This window comes from Varroa destructor, unplaced genomic scaffold (genome assembly GCF_002443255.2).
Source record: "Varroa destructor unplaced genomic scaffold, Vdes_3.0 BEIS01000004.1, whole genome shotgun sequence".
Lineage (NCBI taxonomy): Eukaryota > Metazoa > Arthropoda > Arachnida > Mesostigmata > Varroidae > Varroa > Varroa destructor.
The window spans coordinates 21,430,404-21,453,558 of record NW_019211457.1 but is presented as its reverse complement, the minus strand read 5'-3'; the positions used below and the strand labels follow the sequence as shown (position 1 = coordinate 21,453,558).

The 23,155-nt window shown below is 37.1% G+C and overlaps 2 protein-coding genes and 1 long non-coding RNA gene across 11 annotated transcripts in view; 2 read left to right on the top strand and 1 right to left on the bottom strand.

Annotated features, from left to right (window-relative positions):
- SMC1 (structural maintenance of chromosomes 1) overlaps positions 1–18,907 on the bottom strand; it is a 31,374-nt gene extending 12,467 nt beyond the window's left edge. Inside the window, exon 1 of one of the 2 annotated variants that reach the window (XM_086986764.1) lies at positions 18,768–18,907. Coding sequence is in view for 1 of the 2 variants with exons in the window: in XM_022801758.2 (XP_022657493.1) it covers positions 10,372–10,582 (211 nt within the window). In the remaining variant the exon portion in view is untranslated. Of the gene's footprint in view, positions 1–10,371; positions 10,745–18,767 lie in introns of those variants that run through there. The other variant, XM_022801758.2, reaches the window with a different exon arrangement.
- Positions 17–7,506, top strand: LOC111248803 (UTP--glucose-1-phosphate uridylyltransferase-like). 3 transcript variants are annotated; one of them, XM_022801761.2, is made up of 9 exons: positions 17–179; positions 346–431; positions 2,225–2,368; positions 3,618–3,905; positions 4,025–4,244; positions 4,414–4,617; positions 5,040–5,218; positions 5,434–5,697; positions 6,053–7,506. In XM_022801761.2, exons 2-9 carry the CDS (start codon positions 390–392, stop codon positions 6,263–6,265), a joined length of 1,554 nt encoding a protein of 517 aa, XP_022657496.1. In that variant the 5' UTR covers positions 17–179; positions 346–389; the 3' UTR covers positions 6,266–7,506. The 3 variants fall into 3 exon arrangements, with proteins under 3 accessions (XP_022657496.1, XP_022657495.1, XP_022657497.1); XM_022801760.2 differs by having other exon boundaries at positions 18–179; positions 358–431; XM_022801762.2 differs by lacking the exons at positions 17–179; positions 346–431 and adding an exon at positions 471–1,947.
- Positions 14,856–23,155, top strand: part of LOC111248706 (uncharacterized) — a 41,538-nt gene continuing 33,238 nt past the window's right edge. For 3 of the 6 annotated variants that reach the window (XR_015326158.1, XR_015326159.1, XR_015326156.1), the window contains exon 1: positions 18,987–23,152. This is a non-coding gene — a long non-coding RNA (uncharacterized LOC111248706). The other 3 variants (XR_015326162.1, XR_015326161.1, XR_015326157.1) reach the window with 3 other exon arrangements.

Here is a 23,155-nt window from a genome sequence, read left to right as displayed (position 1 = left end):
CCTGGAAAGTGGAATGGACATGACAGTGAGCTCTCACGCCGCTAGTGGCTGAATGACTTTCTCTTTAGAAAAATAGACATTCATTCTCCAACAACGAGGACAACGAGGTGATTTGTAATTGGTGCAAAGACACCACGTTCACAAATAGAAACAGATTGAGGATTATACTATGTAATAAGGTAAGGTACCATTGCTGGGTAAAATTTTTTTCTCTCTATCGTACAACGTGCTGTCAACTCGAATTACAAATGTTTGAAAATTGAAAGGTATATATTATGATTATCCGATTCTAAGGCATTTATATTCTCAGATTTTCTGTTTAAGTTCAATAGTCAACTTTTTTAGTCTATATTTCAGTCTAGTTCACTGTCAGCAACATTACACACAAAATGGCAAACATCCAGCGTGCTCAGCGTAAAGGCATCAGTAGCGTGAGTAAAGACGTGGCACCTGCAAACAAGCACTTGTCCTGCATGCAAACACTAGATATTATCAACTCGCTAAAAAATATCAATATATTTTATTTGTTACTATCCAGTGATGATTCTTTATTCGTACTTGTTACTTGAATGAGTTCATTTTATTGGTTGTGACTGCCATTTTGCCATTACGAGTTCGACGGGGCTATATTACGTACTTTTTATAATGCTCTATGGTAAATAAAAATTCCTTCTAACCAGTTGCGAACATAAATATCTGTACACTTCTATAAAGTAATATTTTAAATGTTTCGCAACTCTCTTAGCTCACAGATGAAAAATTTGAAATAGCAATTTACTTTGCTATTTTACCACTATTCCATCCCGCGCATAATATTCCCAGTACGAAGCATAAACCAGTGCAAATTAAAAAAATGTACCTTTCTAACATGCATATAAACACCGTCTATATATATATATATATATATATATAAGTCGCGGTTTTCTGATCTAAAATATAATTCTTTTATATTTTGTTATAATAGCAACTCATAACTCTCGCACTTTGGAACTACGTGGGATTGTGTAGAAATAGAAGTTCAAAACACACAATATGAACTCCCATTTAAAAATGAGAATATTTAATCTTGTGTAAGGTCATCCACATATACCTCTACAACTCGCTTTCTCCAGTTTCTTTCATTTTTATGAACTTCTTAGTTGTCCTTAAACACTTAGATTTTTCGGAATATTGACATATCCATTAAATATTTCATGTATATCGTGGCTAAGCAAGATTTTAGCTAATCTAGACATATCAACATATCTCTATTCGTGGCTACTACCAGAAAATGATTTGTAAATATAGGTAACGGTAGTGCGAAAACAAGCGTTGAAGGCAGTTTCTCAACCCCGAGTCAAAACCATGACCAAAGAAAATCATGGTATCATTTTATCTACATACGTTTCCAAAAATGCTTTTATCGGCACATGAAAAATTATTTATCCGAATATCTGTTTCAATTTCCCAATTAGCATCCTGTATAATGCAACACCTTTTTTGCTAAGTAACGCCGTAACGCATCACATTGAATTACACACTTTGATAAAACTGTTTAATCTACATTCAAGCCAATGGCATGCTTAGCTTTCGTTAGTTCTTTGCTCATAAAAGATGTAGTCTGAACAGTCATACACGACATAATGACTCACACTGGTATTTGTTAAAACATCATAACTCCATTACAACCATTGATTTAGCAACAGTTTCTATTTATAATTTCGGTCACTCTCTCAACAGATATGTGGTAAATCATTCTATAGTTGTATTGGCCGACCTTATTCCTAATTCTCAGAATCCTCTAGACTAAAAACCTCACCGAAACATATGGTTCATATCGGTGCTTTTTAGGCTTTCGTTAAGGCTAACCATCGGAAGATCGTTACGCGCTAAAACGCATTTTTTCGAGTGACTGAATACCCCTAGTTTTTAGAGGATCCCATTGAATACAAGCATCAATAAAATTAGGTACGATTTCACAATTATGTAGTCTCAAATTGGAACAAAAGGCACTATAGGAAAAAACTCTATATCCAACGCGTTTGCCGAAGTTTAGACTATGCAAACGTCTCAATTTAAGGGATTCAGGGGCATAATATTTAATCAAATAATATTTTGAATGCACCTCAAAATCGACATAAACAGGACTGCATCTCACATATAGATTTGGCTTCATATTAACATATGCTGAGTTCCTGTTGTATTCGCCACTCGTGAGAATAAAAAGCTATTTTCACTGCTGCAGATGTTTGGTGGTGCAAAAGATGATGCAGTACGCAAAATCTCGGAAGTGTCGCAATTTAAACAACTGACGAAAAAGGACGCCCAGGTCTTAATGCTCAACGAAATCGAGAAACTAATCACAACGTGTCAATCGAACGAGAAAGAGGTAACGCACTTTCATTGTTTATTCAAATTGTATATTTTACTCTATTTTATCCCATTTGTACCAATTCTTTATTAAATTCAAATAAGGAGTGCAAATTCTACAAAGAAGATCTGATATAAGCCTTTGGGTTATCGTTGGTCTGGTGCCGCATCCTTCAAAGGCGCTCTCCTCAGAGAACAAGAGGCTTTGGCTCAGATGTTCAGCTTTTGTCAAAGGGATACAACTTTACCAAGGTTGCGAACATAACCAATGTGATAATTATTCAGTATTTTGCAATAAAGCAGCTATATGGACGTTTGTAATTATTCGACTTCTTATTTTTATAGTTGTGCTCAAAATATAATGTCTTAGACTGGACAATATGAAATAATTGTACACCTTTTGCTTTACTCTTTAATAGCTACGAGATATCACGCAAGAAATATTGACTGTTGTAAAGCCAAAATGACTCCCAAAGTATGTAATTTGCCCAACAAACCAATTTTAAAAACAGGACAGCATACTTAAACTTACTTCTCTGGCTCATTCCTATTTTTAATATCGGCTGATCTTAGCGTGAGTTTATCGATTAAATAAATACCAAACAAAAGATGTGACGGAATAAAACTTGTACACGCGCTCAACGCCTGTAGCCATTATAGCAATTAGTTAGAACTGCTTAAATATCTTAGTGTAGAAAAGTGGTTTAGTATAGACATGGGGTTGCCATAAACTATAGACACTAGTCTTGAGTCCCGCTCCGAGGACCCACGTATTTTCTACCAACTACGAAAACTTATAGAACTTTAAAACCCTATTTTACTAAATAAACGAATAAACGAGTGATTGCCTTATGGAAGGCCTATAATCCTTTAGTATCAGCTTAAAAAATAAACCGGAAAACATGCATACTTTTTCTGGTTATTTCGTTTTAACAAATATCAGATAACCTCGGACAATGTCAAATGTTCATCATGCTATCCACCTATCTTATGTTCTTTAAAGTGCTAGTGGTGTCAGGTTTTTCTTTCTGAGCAAAATAAATCTTCATACTTTGTTCTAAGTTCCTAGAATGGTGCCTAGATCCTTTACTACAAACTTCGTTCTGAAACATAATACAGAAGACAGTGTCTTCTAAGACCGAATAGATAGAAAAGAGAATTCTAGAAGTCTCCAGATCCTCTTTAAATTCAACCAGTTGCCCCAAGTTAACCAGGAAAATTTGGAAAATTTTAAAATAAGAATCCGATCATGAGTATATCCTTTACAGGGTGTGGAAGAAGAGCTTCATCGTTTTCAACGGCTATTCACGCGTTTTTTAACGTCTTCAAAACCTATCGACTGGGACAGAATCACAGCTCTGCCGCCGGATGCCATTCGGGATTATGCTGACCTCCCAAAACCATCGGCCGACGTCGTGCAAGATTTGCTTTCCAAGCTAGTCGTTGTCAAACTAAACGGTGGACTTGGAACTTCAATGGGTTGTCAAGGGCCTAAAAGCGCGATACCAGTACGCAACGATCTCACCTTTTTAGATCTGACGGTCCAGCAAATCGAGGTATGCAATCAACCTATGTATATTAAAGCAGTAACCTTGATATGTATAGGTTGCATTAAACGATATTCTAATAATATTAATGAAATGATATTAACTACGTTGTACTTTCATTCCTGTAGAACCTGAACGCGACCTACGGATGCGATGTTCCACTAGTATTAATGAACTCATTCAATACAGAAGACGATACTATCCAAATTCTACGGAAGTACAAAGGTTTCAACGTTAATATCTTCACATTCCTGCAATCACGCTTTCCACGCATCCACAAAGATACTCTTATGCCGCTGGCCAAAACTCTTGCAGACAAGGATAATGATGAATCCTTCTATCCGCCTGGTATAATTGACAATGTTTATTTATGTATTTATCCTATAATAGTTAACTATAGTGAAATATCAAATATTTCATAATTATGGTGTTCTCAATAATCACCAGTAGCATGGAAAGCAAATTTATACCATTTCAGCTTAAATATGTATAAGCCTTTCGTTTCTATGGCTTCTAGGTCATGGCGATTTCTACGAGTCGTTTTGCCAATCAGGTTTGCTCAAGCACTTCTTAAACCAAGGTCGCGAGTACGTATTTATGTCAAACATAGATAATATGGGCGCAACAGTAGATTTAAACATACTGTCGTTCCTCTTGTCCTCCAATGACAAACCAGGATTCGTTATGGAGGTTACGGAGAAAACCCGCGCCGATGTGAAAGGTACTGGTAGATCAAACTGGTATGCGCCACATTGTTACCCACAACCTCGGCAGATATAGAACCATGGGGGATTCCATAAAACAGGTTGCTCCTATTTCACTTCATAGGGTGATGCTTCCTGTGTTCCGAGTTTTGCGTCCGATATAACCGTTAGGCCTTCCATTAAACGGAAAGAAATGTGTCTATGCTCGGGTTCAAATTTAGACTACACCGTGTCCCTAAGATTAGGCAATGTTACGACCAATAATCAATTTCAGAAAATCTTGTTTTCTATAATTATTTGTAGACTGCTTATCATGAAAACATGCTGTTTAAATGTTGGTTATAAGAAATTATTGTAATACAATAAATTGTCCCTAACTATGACTACAGAAGTGGACATGAAATAGCCTAACTGTAATTTAGCCCGAACTAACTCGCAGGTGGTACGCTTATCAATTATGGGGATCACATCCGACTGCTGGAAATCGCACAAGTCCCACCCGACCATGTAGATGAATTTAAATCTGTCAAGAAATTTAAGATCTTCAATACGAACAATCTTTGGATTCGTCTTGAGGAAATTGAAAACATTGTGGAAAGTGGCTCGCTAGAGCTTGAGGTGCGTTTAAAATGCCATATTATTAATAATCTTTGTCGTAATAAAAAAAATACGTATGTCTAATGCACTTAACGATCATTCTAATAATGCTAGCTTCTGCTTAATTTCTAAATGTATTAATAAGTAATATAAAAAGAACAAATAAATATTAATAATAAAACAAAAATTCGTGGAGTTCAAAGGGCTAACTGATGAGACAATGTTTAACTTTGTAGGTCATCGTGAACCCCAAAACCCTATCAAATGGGGTAAATGTCTTGCAACTTGAAACTGCTGCCGGAGCAGCGATTAACCATTTCGGCCATGCATTTGGAATTATCGTTCCCAGGTCACGTTTCCTTCCTGTTAAGAAAACATCCGACCTTATGCTGGCGATGAGCAATCTCTATACAATGAGCAACGGCACCCTCACTATGTCACCTCTTCGGGCATTTCCGACTGTGCCTTTTGTCAAGTTAGGAGATAAGCACTTTTCGAAGGTAATGGCCCTATGATTTATGACAGTGCATGTTATCTACAATTAAAACAATGTTCGCGTTGTTTATAGCTCTAGATCACATGTGCTATACATTCCCTCTCATGAAAATGCACAGCCGGCTACAACGTTATTGTAATAACACATATACTCCATTAGATGTAATATATGTAGTTTATTGCTCTGAACCTCCACCCACTAAGCAGCAATAAAACAGAACTCTTATCGACTTGATACATGTTCCACACATTTGACCCTATATTAAGTAGATTTTTAACTAGTATACATATAGTATTATTATAGTAAGTAGATTGATGTAGAACTGATGTTACGTTTCTCAACACTTTTGGCACGAATAGGTCCGGGACTTTCTATCTCGCTTCAGCTCGATACCAGACATATTAGAGCTTGACCATTTGACTGTATCCGGCGACGTCACGTTCGGAAAAGGTGTTGTTCTCAGAGGAACAGTGATCATTATTGCCAACCACGGAGATCGGATTGATGTTCCAGAAGGAGCAATTCTTGAGAACAAAATCATGTCTGGGAACTTGCGCATCCTTACTCATTGATTTTTCTGCAACTATACCGGCTTCGTGATTATCCGAAACAAGAGACCACTGTTACCTTTTTAAAACAACTAATAATTGCAATTAAGACCGATTCTTTAAATTATGATTGAAAAAACTTTGCTTTTTTCAATAACCTGAACATTTGATTATTTTTTATGCCATGGATGTCTCAGGATGGAGCGTGCTCCTAACAGCCATCAAATGATAAGGTGAAGCAACATTCCGAATCGATTGAAATGTAAAATATTCCACCATTTTGCATATTAATGATCTACAGTTACTTTGTGCGGAATGTTGTTAAGTCTACGATTACGTCATAAGAAATAATTTAAGACCCTTTCACCTGTCAATTTTACAGTGAGCAGTACTTTTTTATTAGCATGGCGCAGTTTTTCGGACATTTTCAATTGACCACCTACTTAAAATCAATTCCCTTTTTCCGTTACAGATCTGTTTTAGCATTATTTCTGTCGAGCAACAAGCAGCCATACGGTCACACGGTTTTGACCCAATTCGATGAGATTCGGAATTTTTTCTTGTTTTATTTTTCTGATTAGATTTCAACAAAAACATATTTTTTAACGGACGGTTCTTTACGTGCAAAAAGTCTTATTCCTGAAGGTCATATTTATTAAATCTAGCTTGCATTTACCTTAATTAAAGCTCTAACTTGAGACCTAAGGCACTCAACAGTGATTCTCAAAATATATCTGCTTTACTTAGCAAGTAACTTTTCAACAGTAGTCGCACGTTAAGCGATATTGGTAAGTGTTAAGTTTTTAAGGTATCGCTCGAATACGCTACAAAAAATATCTAGCCCGAGCAAAATATTCGAAAAATGTAAACAGGCGCAAGAAATCTCAGAGATACTGAGTGTTGGAGTTTATTTGGACGACCCAGTTGGGAATGAGTACTCCCTCTATTTGAACATGACCACACTTTTCAGTACCGAAAACACAAGATCATCAAAAATGTCTTTTTGCACTATTGCGATGAATTTCAGATGTTTTAAATCGAATCCCTATTGAGAATCCTTCTTTTTGCCCCATGAAAATCCTCCAATTTTTTTGGAAGACATATGCAAATTGTCAATAACACCGATTTCGCAAAAAAAAAAATTCGAATCTCGATGGGAGCTCATCCCACGCAGAGAGTTTAATAATAACGGATCTACGCTAAAATTAAAAGGATAACTCATTGTTCTCCACCATAATAAATTTATAGTTTTGTTTTAAAAAGAACTGACTTTTTTCTAGCTTCAATACCATATTAAAATGCGCGGTTCAGTACCAATAACAGCATCATAACGGAGGTAAGCAAAACAGGCCGTCCAAACAGATTCGGTGCATTTACCTATTTTGAATTTGTATCTTCTCTGGTTTTGTTCTCTCGTGCTTCCGCTTTGTAGTTGCCAAGTGATACTCAGTTTTGCCTTTTTTGCACCTTGATGAAATCTTTCAGCATCGATTTATTATCAAAATGCATATTACCCATGGTGGGCTCACAGTCATCGATTATACGACCCGTAAAGAATATAGTATTATTCACGCTACTAAAATGCAAACTGTTGATGAGCTGATTTTACTGATTCAAATTATAATAACTTGAGTTTGGCGAATTACGCATTCTCCCATTACAACAAACACTATATTGCGCCATATTCTACTGCCGACGTTGCGCGCTTTACAGGCAGTCCAGTGTGCCAATTATTCTTCGAATTTTGCTTGAGTAGGCAAAAACCATACGTTAGTTGCTCTTTCCGTTTTAAACGTATTTCGGTCGGTTCGTGCACATAAAATAGTAAACATCTTTTTATGTGGTTACTTGGCTTAACATAAAACACTTCACCGTACCAACAAATGGTCTATTTAATCACACACGTAATTACATAAACACCTTCCACATGTGAAATTGCCAACACATTAAATATTGCTAGCTTCAAATCTATTGACTATACAAGTCTATTTTCAGCCTAAAAGGCAAACACGAATTATTAAGTATAGCCCGTCTGCTGTTCCAAAATAAACTACTAGTAATGCCACAGGCATCATATGGTTTAATCAATGACCTTATCACACAACAAATGCAGTTTTGAGAACAAACAAGACACCGAATAAACGATTTTGTACTTTCAGTTTATTTTTAATTACGGTATTTATTTCCGATGTCGTTCAGCTAACCGTTCTCTGTCAGCTACCGCACTGCTCAAAAGACACTCGGCATGATAGACATTTTCTTGCATGGCTACTCATGGTCAAATAGATTTTATAATGACACGCTAAACTAAGCACAATTTATAGGAAATGTTTCTAAGATTGACGTCTATATGTAGGCAAGCACAAAATCTCGCATTATGTTTTACTCAATACTAACCGATGCTTTATATTATATCATTATCGACAAAATGCGCGAAACGCTTACTCAGATACAGTCGCTCGAGCTTTTAGCACAAACGATTTGCAGTGAGCCATGGAAAATCAGAAAAGTCAAGTGGTTCAGATATGTAAGTTTCGTTTCGGAACTACAACCAGAGAGACAGCTTGCTGCACAAGCATTTAGTAAAAGATATACTACTGGAGGCACCGTAGGCTTTTAATTTAAAAAAATCCAGGGGAAAATTTCGAACCCAAAAATGAGTCTCGTGGAAGATTTCTTGTGAACATGAATAACAAATTGTTGAGAATTTTGATGGATTCCGACTCGTTTCAAAGTGAACAAGTATTAGCACTTGAATTTGGTGTGCGTTCGAATACCATAGCTGCCCATTCCGATAAAATTAATAAGGTGGGAAAGTTAAACAAATTGATCAACGAGGATCAAAAACAGCGACATTCATTTCTCATTGCTTTCCCATTATAGTATTACTAAGCACTGAAATGTAAAAACGTAGGTTTTCTACGACGATCGCAAACATTAACGTCAATGGGTGGATACAACTGAACCGACAAAGCATAATCCAAGTAAATGTACAGCTACAGGACCCTGTTATATGTTTCGTGGTGAGTCCTGGTTCGCTCATTACCGATAAAGCTTACTGTTAACAGATGGAGGTGATAAGCAACTTGTACATTAAGCAGCTAAAATCAGTGAACAGAAGTAAACTACCTCTACTGTATGGTAAAATTCTACGGTAGTTAAAATGCACCGACAGTACTCATACAATGCTCCCACAAGTTCCCATCCTCTTCAAAATATGGGCAATCTTCTATAGCAAAATTGTGCGAACCTTAAAATGATATTTAAACTGCCTTCCGAAGCCTTCTTTGCTTTTGTACCTCAACTTTATCTAAAAAAAAATAGGTGATTCTCTAAATTTTAGAAGGCCATAGATAATGATCTATACGTCAATATAAAATAAAAGAAAGATGCCTATGAATAAAGTTCGAAAAGTTAAGAGCTCACTATCTTGTTTTTTACACTAAACGACACAATAAAAGAAACGCAGGATATATACTTTGGTCCTTATTTTACAGGCCTTTAAACCGTTATTTTAGTACTGCTTCAAGTACCTAACAAATTAAGGAATCCAAATAGCAAATTCTATTATTAATCATAAATGAAGTTCTATATTATACGGAAATATATCGAACGTCAAAGCTTAAATTAGTCTTGCGGTCTAGCAGAAAAGTGTATCTAGGTATTTAAAAGCACGGTTACATTGTACTTGTCAATACGAATGTCTCAAAACAAAAAAAAAGTTCAGCGAACATAGAGCTACCTTCTTTAGTAACATTTGTTATATTGGATACAACGAGTAACGACCAAAATGTGCTCAAAAAATTACCCTAACTTGTTTCAAGATCTGCATACAGCCGTTCAGTGCTATAAAGATAGTGCATACTCTACTGCAATGACAAGGAAAATAGAGGCAAGAAAAAAATTGAGCATGTATATAAGTTTGCCTACCATAGTTACGCGCTTGAATAATGGATGCATGTAGAAAAATGTATTTATTATTGGATTTTGGGACTACCATCTGGGTGTAGATTGACGCTTTCTATCAGCTGATACGAAGGATGAGCTAGACGGTGGACTTTCGCCACTATTTCAAAGTGAATTAGACAGCAAACCAAAGAGTCTCGAGACATTAGCCCAAGGAGACTTACCAATTGGTGCTCCGTGAATGAGATCCGAAAACCTTTTTACACGAAGCTGTTTCTGTTTCTCTCCAAGCACGAAACTTATTGCGTCCATAAAATTACTTTTGCCCGAACCGTTTGGGCCAATAATGGCGGTAAAAGGTTTCAGGGGGCCGATAATTTGCCGACCCCGGTATGACTTGAAGTTCTCTACTTCAATGTATTTAAGGTAGCCCATCTTGCGAGTAGAGGGGTTTTCAACCCTGTACCGAAACAGAAAACTGCAATAGCCGCATCAAGCAAAACTTCCTATATGTTTCAACAACAAACGGCCGCCAATTTCACAGGCAGACAAACAACGAACGACCCATCCCGTCAACCAAAACAACCATTGGTGAATGAGCGCATTCCTCCATATTTAGGCAGACGAATCGCGCGGCAAAAAAGGCGAAGATAACCGATTTCCTCCTCCACAAAAGAAAAGGTCAACAGAAGATGGAGGTTGAAATAAGTATTTGGCCTTTCATTTACCTGATTCGTATTTACTTACTAACTTGAACGGCTACGGACGGTTAAAAAAATCGACGTTACATGACCATTATTTCGCCGTCGTGCTGAAAAAGATGATGCACTGTAAAAGATACCATTCGATAAATATGATTCGTACTAGTCTAATAAGTGATGGGGCTTATAAAAAATAACTTTTATGATCTATCCTAGTTATTGTTTATAGATTGTTTTGCTGGTTCTCCAGTAAATACAAGTACCATGAATATTGAAAACTGCTTTAGATGACAACTTGTAAAGCGTACCTAAACACACAAACAAAAGTTGTAAATTTTATTTGTGGAGATTTCAACTATAAAGAGCAACATTTGCATGCAAGTTTCAACACATGACCTATTACCGCAAAGCTCAGTCATTCTACGGTTTTCTATTGTGAAAGAGAACATTTAAAACTACTGAATGAGAGATGCTTGGTAGCACGATGTTGACTAGATGCTCGGTGACCTTCAGACGTGAGACTTGCATAAGATGGAGTTCTCCTATCAAACCATTGACATATATATTAATCAAAATAAACAATGAAATATATTAGCCAGGATATATAGGAAACAAGGAGAAAAAAAACTATATTAGTCACTCTTTTTCTGACAATAGAACGGTGACTTTGAAAATGAATGCTATGAAACTGCAATTTCAGCTACTGGATTCTCAGGAAGTGGAACTATTTGGGACAGCCAACCAATTTTTTCGTTTTATCGAATGTATGATATGCAAACAAAGCAGAATAATTAGTTCGCTTCAGCACTACAGTTAAGCCTATTCAAGAAGTCTATTGTCCATAATAGACTGAAATTGACTATATGGGTCAGTATTGTCCTAGAGTATGTGATACAAAATGCCATCGATTGTACAGAAAAATCGGAAGAGCCTTGTCGTATAGATTAGCCTAACAGGCACATTTATATATCTGTATGTGTCATAGAATTACATCGTATCGTATTTTTGTACTCAATGTGTCACGCTTTTAAGATTTATGTTCAAGAAAAAAATGAAAACTGTGTTTTGATAGCACATTATGAAGAATAAAGAATGTCGCCGACCGATTTATGATACCCTTATACGTTATATGTTATATGATATGCTACACTCCTTTTACCAAGATTAGACTATCTGTATCGAAAAATCGCTGAAAACTGTACAATCCACTAAAGATCCAAATACCAAGATGTTTTTGTTTCTACGAACATAATTCGTATATCTAACTCACTTAACAAACCAGAAGAGAAAGAAATACAGCGGAAGATAGCGTAGTGACTGTGTTTTAATAGTGCATCTTTGAAACAAAAGAACACCATTGACAAATGCATGTCATATTCTACATGGAGTTGTACAAGACAGTATAAAAAGCAACTACGACCAACACAGCTTCTGTTAAGAGAATAATTAGTAGTAATTTGTGTTGGGCAAATCTAGATTTCAATGACAGTTGAAGGTTCAGAAAGAAACTGCAACTGTTGGTATTCCCACCGAGTAAGAAATATGTCTGTGCACTTAATGTCTTCAGCACTATGCTTAGCTTTATGTGTAAGAATGCTGTGAAACTATATGCCCCTCAAAGAAGTGGCAATTAATCAGGGGCAAGTTTGCAAAGGAGCTGGACACACATAAACGAAAGCCGGCATTGCGGCCAGAGTGGGTAGAGAAATTGGGTGATAGCTTTTTTAGCATAGTACTAACAACTTTGTTTGTGCCACCCCGAAAAACATACCCTCTGCGGTCATTCAAGTCTCTTTCCGCAATTTCAAAATTCTAATGGAGTCCTGCAATTTTACCGTTTTAAATATCGTTAGGCCAGATGAGGCATACCTACAATAACAGAGTTTACCAAAGTGATTACACTCAAAGCAGAGAAACTAAAAGAATTATTTAGGTAACATCACAAACTTATTAGAATGTTTGTTACAATGCTTGTCTTTGTCCTCGTAAGCGAGACAGCTCCGGCTTCTTTTATATTTCCTTGAGTGCGCTTCCAGGAACACATGCTCATGAGTGAACTTGAAGCTTTTACAAACCTGTTTGGATGGATCGTAGAATTATTTACATGCATTTCAGAGCAGTCCTATTGTTTTTTGAGAACAGATGCCCTATTGCTATACTTTTTCCACACGGCTCGAGCAAGCTACAACCTTTGGATATGTTAGTTTTTGAAATATTGAAGGCTCAGTTTTTACAGCTCAACATAGCTTTCTTACGACTTACCGCAGAAGGATCACAATCTATGACGTAGCCGAATCGGCGAAAAGTACATGCAAGATATTATTTACGGCAGGATTTTTTCCGCTAAACAAAACTATATACATAAAGGGTGACTCAACCCTTGTAGTTGTGCAGGCTAGATCAATACCGTCAAGGCACCACAGTGTCATCCCAATATGATACCCATCATTCCTCTGCAATAAAGACTCCGTTGTAGGTAACGAAGTTGACAGGAACAAGAGCTCATAAATGATTTTTTACTGTTTCTTTCTTGAAAACTATTGTTCGCAACGGTTTCGTTAAGTATGTTTTGTATGTAAAATTCCACCGTTCTTTACCTCTCACGCAATAAATACCTCCAACATTTCTCAAATCCTTATTATAAGGAAAAAATATTTTACGGTGTTTCCCAGAATAACCATGCGTTTCTTGATATACACATAATACATATATAGAAATTTCTTTAAAACAAAGGGCTTGCCTCCCCGTGGAATCTCTCTTGAACTTTAATACAGAGCTGAAAAGTAACGTGTACCTATAAGAAATAAATTTTAATTTCACGAGAAAGCATTAGACAACGCGAAGGTAGTGACCATTCTAAATCAAGTAATGACGATTCACATTCATACATAGACACACACATAGACAGTGTGTTCGGGGTCGTCGAAAGGTGGGTGGAGCCGTACAAGCCAAAGTAGCACGGTGTCGCTGAGTAACGGTGGACAGGTGAGCGACTAATAAGATAAACGACGTGGCTCTGACACTACACAGAGAATTGGACTTTATTTTTTTTCGTTAGAATACTTTGTTTGTTGACTGTAGTAAGTGGCAAGTCAGCTACCTTCTCTTTCATTATCATCCGTTAATAGAATCTCTACGGCTATCTTGAAATGGTGCCTAATTTGCGGGCGTATCTAGTGTTCTCCTACCTATCGCCCAGCTGCTGCAAGTACCTACTTCTGCTGCGTCTTGTTACAACAGCATTATGTGGAGGTGCATCGGTCAAGAATCGTTAGCCGGTATAGAAAATTGTAATTGAGTCTAAGGGGGATAAAAGGAATAGTTATATAGCGCTGGCAAATGGAAATCGTAACTCAAAAGAGATTAAACTCGGGCAGCAATGCATCGTATCAGAGATATATATATGTATATAATATGGCATCAAGAAGTGATCGTTTAGCGAAAATCAGGCACTGATAGTAGTAAGCTTGAGTCTTTACACGCACGTTAGTTTATTTTCCTGCATTCTATAAAAAAGACGCCCGCAGTATCCAAGTCTCTAGTCTCGTGTATCTCTCTAGTGCCGAAAGCTATGAAGGACCCCTCTTCAAGACGCAAGGAAAAACTTCTAGTACACCCGGTCGGTTAGTTGTTGCTATCTTTGGTGGAATGTATAGCGCCAGCAACGTGTGCCGCATAGTTAAATTATCGTTTGTTGGTCAAGTTGGGTCGAGGCATGGGCAAACTCGGAGAAAGAAAAGCTAGAGGAGGTATACATGGCCGACTGCGTGAAACATTCAAAAACAAGGATTGAGTTTTCAAGGGCTATCTTTGTAAGAATGTTATAGGTGATTTCATGGTCTACTGTAGCGCTATAAATGGGAGGTCACGTTTAAAATGTGAAAATAATAAGAAATGTGAAGTCATAACGCGATTTGCCTATTTAGCAAGATTGTGCGAAGCGTAGTGCTATCTGTGGCGTATAAGGAGTGTTCAGTCAATAAAAAGGCGAAGACCGAATGGTGAGGGAGGCATATAAGTAAAAAGTACGAACGGGAACTAGTGAAACAGATTGACCTGTGTACCATTTAACAGTTGGAGTAAACATTTAATTTGAAGCGCGGCATACCCCGTGTGAGAAAAAACGGTGGCATCGAGAGGGCAAGAAAAGCCTACAGCAAGCAGTCGGTAACAACCCGATTTGACATGTTCTATCTCTGGACAAGCAGCAATGCGAATTATCGAGTACCGTAACCTAGACCATGACAATGAATACTAATTAGCATTTGTTAATATCATCTACTGACCGTCATTTGGTCGTTTGTATAAAACTCACTTAAAATATGGCCTTGAAAACAAATGTAATAATAATTAGTTTCAACTACTGACGCACAAACGTTTTTTGCTTATAAGTGCTATTTATGTAATAACGGAATATTAGTTTTGAAAAACACACTGATTCACTATTTGGTCTCAGTTAAGTCGCCAACGCGCGCAAATGCCAGTCCTTTTCTTCTTAAAGCGCACTAGCTTTACAGAATTCCAACTTGGGATATGTGGTCCATTTCAGTTTATAGCAGCATTAGTTTCTCCTTACATTTCATTCATCGCATTATTCAACAGTTGGTCAACGTTTACTGTATTTAGCCTTTCTTTTCGTTAAAGCGTATCGCTAAAACTAAAATTATACATTCAAAATACTTTTATGGATAGTAGAACAGTTATATGTATTATGATTACAAGCACTGTGGTGGCATGAGTTGTCGGTCACAAAATGCAGCCCGTACATAGATGTAAAGTGTAGAAATGATTTACCGATTAGCGTCCCATAAGCATGAATTACATGACGGAAGTGACAAGACGCGAGAGTGTAAAAACAGGCATGTGTAAAACTAATTATTGACTTGCTTCTTTCGCCACTATTGCAACTATAAACCTATTATTTTTCGAGTTGAATTATTAAACTTACTATTAATTCTTTTTGCCTACCTGTTACACATATAATACCGATGTATTAAGATACATGATATTTTACACTGGTGACAAACATTTTAGCGAAATTTAGTTCAGTAATATCTATTGGAAGATTAAAGAAACATCCGATACTTAATTTACGCCAATACTCGTTTCACTATCGTTTTTGTTTTAATTGCCACAACTCCTGTTCCAATATCGACCGACCAATATATATATATGCAACATATATATTATAAACTTTAATTTCCAACACTTCATAGGTTCAACATTTTGTTATTGCTACACATGCGCAAGATGTTCGTCTGTTCTGCTCTGTTGTACGTGCAAGCCTCCAATGATTCCGGTCCCGCCCCACTATTTACCGAGAGCCCATCGTGGCTTTTCTTTATGATACACCACTGTGAATTAAATATCCCTACGGTCATTACACGCTTCTTTTACTGCCCTTTTACTCCTGTTGATTTCACCGTTTAATATGTAGTACTTTGTAGGCTTTGTGTAATTCACTTACGTGTAATCCCCTTAATAGCCAACGACTCATGTAAAAAAGCTTCTAATTAACGGTGAGCATCCTATTTTACATTAAGGTATTTTAATCCCAAATTTCAAATTAAGTCATGTGCTTCAACGAGGTAAAGAGAAAACTACGACCGACTATCGAACGTCGTGCTTGAAAGCGAATGCTGGATTCATTGGTTACCGTTCTTCGATCGTAATCTATAGAAACTTCCATGGCCAGTAAAAACTTAAATCGCATGCTAAATCATTTTTTCAAAGTCTCTTCTCTACCACTCTCTATTTTCCGGTTTTTAGCTCCTAACCTATGCAGCGACTCCTGTTGTGCTTTCCCATTCCTGTCGGAATTTTTCGAGAATATTTTTCATAGCTTTCTGTCGGATAAGCACATAGTTATTATAAATTTCCTGCTCTTCGGTTATAATGCCCCATAATGTATACTTCAATATAATCGTCGTGCTAAGGATCAAAATAGTTCCAAATGCTCTATTTGTCAAGACAGCGAGCGTCTGTTGTGCTTTTCTTAACTGGCCTTTGTTTCTCTTCATTTTACAGCTTTTATTATCGGCTGAAGCATGCTGAGGCTTTATATGGCCAAAACTCTTTCTTGATCGTTTGCCCGGCGTGTGGAATTCAATACAGCGTTTTCCGGTTGAACTACGAGTCCTTCCAAGCTGACGTTTGCTCATTTAGTCTGCCACATTGCTTTTGTACATTTCCGTTTGGGTTCTGGTAACGATCACCAACGCCATCCGGATGGCTGTGTAAATTGCTGTGCTTACTGCTTCCGGCATGGGGCGTCTGAGCACACATTCGTAAACGAGATTTCACATTATCGTTCTTACCCTGCTATTACTTAGATATATTGTCATATTACATAGTTACAAATACTCCCTTCTGTATAACTCAATTAGCTTTTTTGACCATTTTTTTTTATTCAAGATACCAATACGACTACTGAATATGGAGGGAATCTCGAGTAATTATCGATAATAATCGTGAAACCAAATAGGTAACAATAATACCAGGCAACATCTTTCCTAGATACCTGTTAATTGAGTCCCATTAAGCACAGATATTTCGATTTCTGACTTACGGTTTAATAAAATTAATATATTATGAATGGTACTTATATATATAAAGCTCATGCCTTCAAAGTATCGGAATATAACCGAAAGCTAACTATTTTTAATAAAGGCCATCTTTGTTCTGTACTGTAATGTGTCAATCCCTATACGCACGTTTTGTTATTGTTTTACACATTATGCTGTCCAGAAATTACTTGTGTAACGTAGTAAACGCGCTCCAACTATACGCATTGGTGTTTACACTATTCCTCTGTGATAAAAACTACATGCGCTCATAGTATACGTTCATTTAAAAAAAAAGCTACGTTTTACCGCTGTAGTTGCTCGGTTGCTCTTATTATTAATAGCAAGCTTCTTAAAGGCTTATCTATGCAACTATTTTTACCTATGTCCATGCATTATGGTAGATTGTGGTTGCTCTCTCAACTCTCGAATCCCATCAAAAAGGTTGCCGTGCCAATGCTTATCAATAATATCATTAACACATTCTGCTTGTATGTGCAATATATTTCAACGATGCGAGGGACAGCGAATTGTTTCCACTGTTTCATCCATCATGGAGTGTTTTTAGGACGCCAATCGCATAAACACACCAGTGTCTACTTTCCGCGTTTCGAGGCAGGTATGAATAATAATAACAATAATACTAGACATGTCTATCACAGTACAATTATTAAAGGTATATCTGACTGTAGTTTTTACTATTTTGCGGTAAAGTTTTCCGATCAGCTAAAGGCCAGCTAGTGCCAGCAATCACGCCCTCTTACTGACGTCTTTCTGTTTACGTTATTCTGTCATCATAAAACTAATATTTTTCAATGTATAGTCTTTTCTATCAGAGACACCTGTACGTGTTTTTGCACTACATCAGCCACTTCATGAAATACCTGTGTTCGCTATTGCTAAATGCGCTTTGTTGTTATTCTTTCGAATGCCGTCACATTTGACACTCTCCACAAGTTAATTGCACAAGTTGCTTAATTTGATTTCGTCTGATATATTCCAGATCGATCTCCAGGCCGTTTTTCGCTGTTAGAAAGAGTTTATGCCAAAATTCTTCTCTAAAGCAACGAAGCGCATGGCTTCGATGTTAAGCTCTTTTGTGCCCAAACGTATCAACTGAGCTCGCTCTTTTATACAAACAGTGAAAGTACTAATTGAATAGCAGTAGTATGATAATACCCGCATGAGGACAATGTCGTACATTCCATAGCTTAACTTCATGTTTAACAATTTTACGTTGCGTTACTCTGATAGCTTTTTCTTAACTCACTCGCCGTCACGCATTATTGAACAATATGAGAGTTACCAGCGATTTTATACTAATCGTAATAATACACAATTAAATGCAAGACTTACTTTAGTAACTATGTTGGTACAGCAGATGGCTCACGCTGTCGCATCCATAACTGAAATACCTGCTCCTCCAGTATAATTCAGTGGCTTTTACCAATTAATGAAGTTGCATGGACTGAACAAGGGAGCATAAAAACAAAAAGAAAGTACAAAGAAATAGGTAATCTAGTAACAATAAGCGGAGAATAGGACAATTTATTTGAATTTTCTAGCGTAAAAGCGTATTTACGAGTTAAAGGCAGGAAAGGGTAAATTATTTTGGAGAGCCATAAAGGAAATAATTGATGACGGATATATTAAATATGTAGAAATTTAAGCAAATTAGAGACAGTTCCAGGATTGAAGGAGGTGGTAGTTTAGACCTTGATGAAGCCATTGATAGCTGAGAATAAGGGTAGGGAGAGTAACCGCTGTACAAGAACGAAGAAGGAAACCGATGGAGCACGCTGTGAGGGCTAATGCAGTAGGTACCTCACGTAAATTGGGAAAGCACAGGCGAAGTCTACAGAATTACAAGATATAATGAAGAGTGTGGGTTAAACAGTAAGAGGAAAAAGAAAAGGCAAAAAAAAGTCCGGATACGAATTGTTAAAATAATTTTTCTGCGCTGATATCTTGATTCAGTCTCCGTATTACATATTTCTTGGTACACATGTTTTCAATTCTTCATGGCAACAATAGTACAGATAATTTGAGAGTTTGATATGTTGCGGTCGGTTGAAATATATTAAACTCGTGTTAGATTCTATAAAACACTTCACAATAAACTAGCCTTTTCCGTCTTTATTTGATGCACATATGCTAAAATGTAAATACTGTCGTATCGTGTTGAATGTTCTTTTTCTCCACTTTTGCTCGATATTCAAAAGTGCTTTTTTGCTCGCTGCAAAACCGTTGTAATTTCTTTCGAAGTAAAGCTCCAAAGATTTTATCGGTGAAAAAGTGTATTTTTAACACCTCGTCGTTTGCCGAGATTACGTAGCTATCGAAGCACTGCTCAAAACTATTTACAACGCTTGGGAATGGCATCCTAACACTGGAAAATACAGTTTGCTACGGTCGATAATCTTAAATCGATGTGGAGCTATTAAAGATACTTTTAGTGAAAAATGGTTATCTAAGGATTCGATCATTAGGCGGGTGACTCAAAAACCCTAGTGCTCTGTGAGCTGAGTGAATATCACAAAGAAACACAGTTTCTCAACATCTCGCCCAGCATCGAATAACAAACAACCTCAATGATAGGATTCTACAGGAAATTATCACTGGTGATGAAAAGTGGCGTTTCTGTGTTTATGCAAGACCAAGAGAAGTATGGCTAGTTTCGGAATAGTTAGGTCAGGTTTCATAACAAGAAGATGATGATTTGCATTTGGCGGGACAGGAAGGGTTTTAGAAGAATGTGTATATAGCCGATTTGCATAGAGTCAACGAGACTATCCTACAAAAAATACTCGACAGAGTGTTTAACAACGAAGACATCTCAAAATTTGACTGAACGAGCTCTTCAACAGTAATTTAGAAAATTTCTGATAAAAAGGAATATATTATTTGACATATGAGAGAAAGTCACAGCGAGTGAGGCGAATACGTAATAAACTAAGCTAGAATTCGGCTGAAACGCTGCGTTTGTTATCAGCTCGGAAAGTTTGTAATTACTTATACTCCAACCTAACACTACCCTCCCAGTATAAGCTGTGCTTACTGCACGTAAGACTCTCTGTTGTTCTCTAACTTACTGATAATATTATTCATGCTATACTGTCATTTTTAGGGATAAGTGCGTGGCTTACTAATTATCTGTTCAACTAAGAATGTTGCAAGCTAACCTAAAAACACGTCTTCATTGCTATCAGATCATGTTTCGCTTTTTCACGTACATCTTATGCTTACCATATACAATGTCTTATATGTTTTATAATAACGTATTATATCTTCCCATGTATCTAAGTACAAGCCGTGTTTTCCCTTTAATATATATTCAAATAAGAAAGACAGTTCATCACAGTTTTTTTAGTAGCAATCAGATATGAGCATTCAAAGGTCTTTCTTTGGCCAACGTTCCGCCAGGAGTGCCTCACGGCCTGTGGCTTTTGAGATGCTCGGCGGTTACCACAAAAGGCACACGTTTGTCTTCTTAGCTATGCATCATGTGTATGTGTCTTTGCTATCATCAATGGTAGCATTTTTTTTCTTTTGCTAGGAGACACCTTCATCAGGTCTTTGAAAATCTTCTCTCTTAGTTCAAAACGACCGCCATAAGTAAAAGAAACAATAGCCAAAGAACAAAAGAGACCTGCGGTTCGAATGACGTGGAGGCAACAAAATTCTCATCTGAGATCCCATTTTGGGTTGTACGTTGAAATAGATCGAAGACGTGATACAGTTTGAAATGAATCTATATTATATGGGAATCTTAAGTCTGTTGGTGCGTCCGGAGCGTATATATGGCAAAAGAAGACAATCCGCAAGCAATCGAAGGGTATCATCTTATCTCTGTCAAAGCAAAGCCTCGTAATACGACGAGTATTGCGATTTAGTTCGTTCGGAATCCTCAATTATTCCATCTTAGCTTAGTTAACTTTCACTCACTATAGCAGATAATAAGTCTTTTATATTGCTGACCGTTAGACAATTTGATAAAGCATGAATGTCGTCTGAGGTTAGTCCTTTCTTTGCTGACTGATGTAATTACGCAAGCTAACAACAATATGTGCAAGGGAGCCTGACTACGCAGAATACAAATGCCATAAAGTTTGAGTAGTCTATTTTTTTTACAGTGTATGAAATACAATAGACGTATAGTAAAACCGCGGGACAAATGGGGCTAATTTACAAGGAGTCCAACGGTACTCTAGTTATCGACCGGCTACTTACAGTTGCATCAGAATTCGTCTAAATTGTTGCGAGTTCTCGAAAACGTACGCAATTCGTTTGAAAAATCTTTGCGGAACGGATGTTTCACGATTTGAGGTAGCCGATTCCACCAAGAACCGGACTGAGGTGGTGTAATAAATCGCTTAAAGTTATGTCTGCTATTGGATTTCTACTGATAAACCTGCGCAGCGAAAGCAAAAATTTAACCGTAGTTAGATTCAATACCAATGCCAAGTATACGGTCCTTCTGATTGCGCAAACAAACAGCACGCTATAACTCCTGCACTTTTCGCAACTTTTGTCACCACCATAAATCAGGCCCATAAAGTCTACTGTATACGAATGGAGGTGCCCGTTCGAGTGTGAATTCGCGGTATCTGAACAAACTGAATTTCTAGACATACTTTCAACTTAAAGTAAACTTTACAATTAGAAAAAAAAAGTATGATCTTGACTCCTTTTTTGCGTCGATAACTGGGTACAACGATCTAAGATTATGCAATGTCACTGTTAACCCCACGGCGTGCAGACATTTGACCAGATGTCCAGCTTTCTAGTAATTTAACAAATTTATTTATTGCCAGGTCGGAAAATTGAGTATTTTTTATAATAGGAAAATTCTTTAGATTTTTTGAGGCGCGACTTGCACCGTAGCAGACCACCACCATCTTCTAGGTGTATGTATAATGTGTACTGGTAAAACACGTTACTTCTGTTCTGGACATTACCATTATACGCGACTTCTGTCGGAAAGTTTTTACATTGAATGTCGCAAAAAACGACTAATAAGCCAATTCGAATTTGTTAGACTCAAGAACGTTTCATTATAACCGAAGTCCCTTTTTTTTAACTTTGTTGATGAGGCGCATATACCAGTATTCGTGTCACTCTAGACCAATCTGAAAAAGAATCGGCATCCAATAGAGTTGTAAGCGTTGCCAGTGTGCTCAAAGGGACAACGCACGACAACTCATTACTTTTCCACTCGATTTTGATTGAGGTGTCAAGCGATTACTTCGATTTTTTATCGAGATTGCATAATTTATAATTTATTTTTGCAGGTTTGGTTGGCGATAGCCAAGCTCTTCCATTTTAGTGTTATACAGTGATAGACCTCTCAATGCTACATCCGGAAAATAATTTTTAATCTTAGGCAATCCACTTATTGGCTTTTAACGGATGTTGAACCTTACTAACTCGATTTACTGAAAATGCGTTCCACTTAACGGACTTACATTGAATCCACAAATGTGTAGGTGAATCGCTTGTGAAATACGAAACGTTATTTCATTTTACTGCGATAAGATTTTCGTGATTTTTTGCCGATAGTCCAGTGACGATATTTAGTAAATGAGTATGTTAACGAATATACTCATCTTAGCCGGACAGCGAAAGTCGACATGTTTTGTGCGTATCTTGCGACTAATATGCCTTTCCTGCCCTCAATCTATCACGGAACTTCCGTTGGAGTGTCCGTCGGACTGCTACCGGATGTAGCTATAGAAATACAGGTA

Bases quoted from the DNA above. Each gene is read 5' to 3' on its own strand.
- LOC111248803 (XM_022801761.2), top strand. From the start codon at position 390: ATGGCAAACATCCAGCGTGCTCAGCGTAAAGGCATCAGTAGC. The intron at 2,369-3,617 runs GTAACGCACTTT...TATCCTTTACAG, and splicing joins GTCAATCGAACGAGAAAGAG to GGTGTGGAAGAAGAGCTTCA. The intron at 5,698-6,052 runs GTAATGGCCCTA...TGGCACGAATAG, and splicing joins GAGATAAGCACTTTTCGAAG to GTCCGGGACTTTCTATCTCG.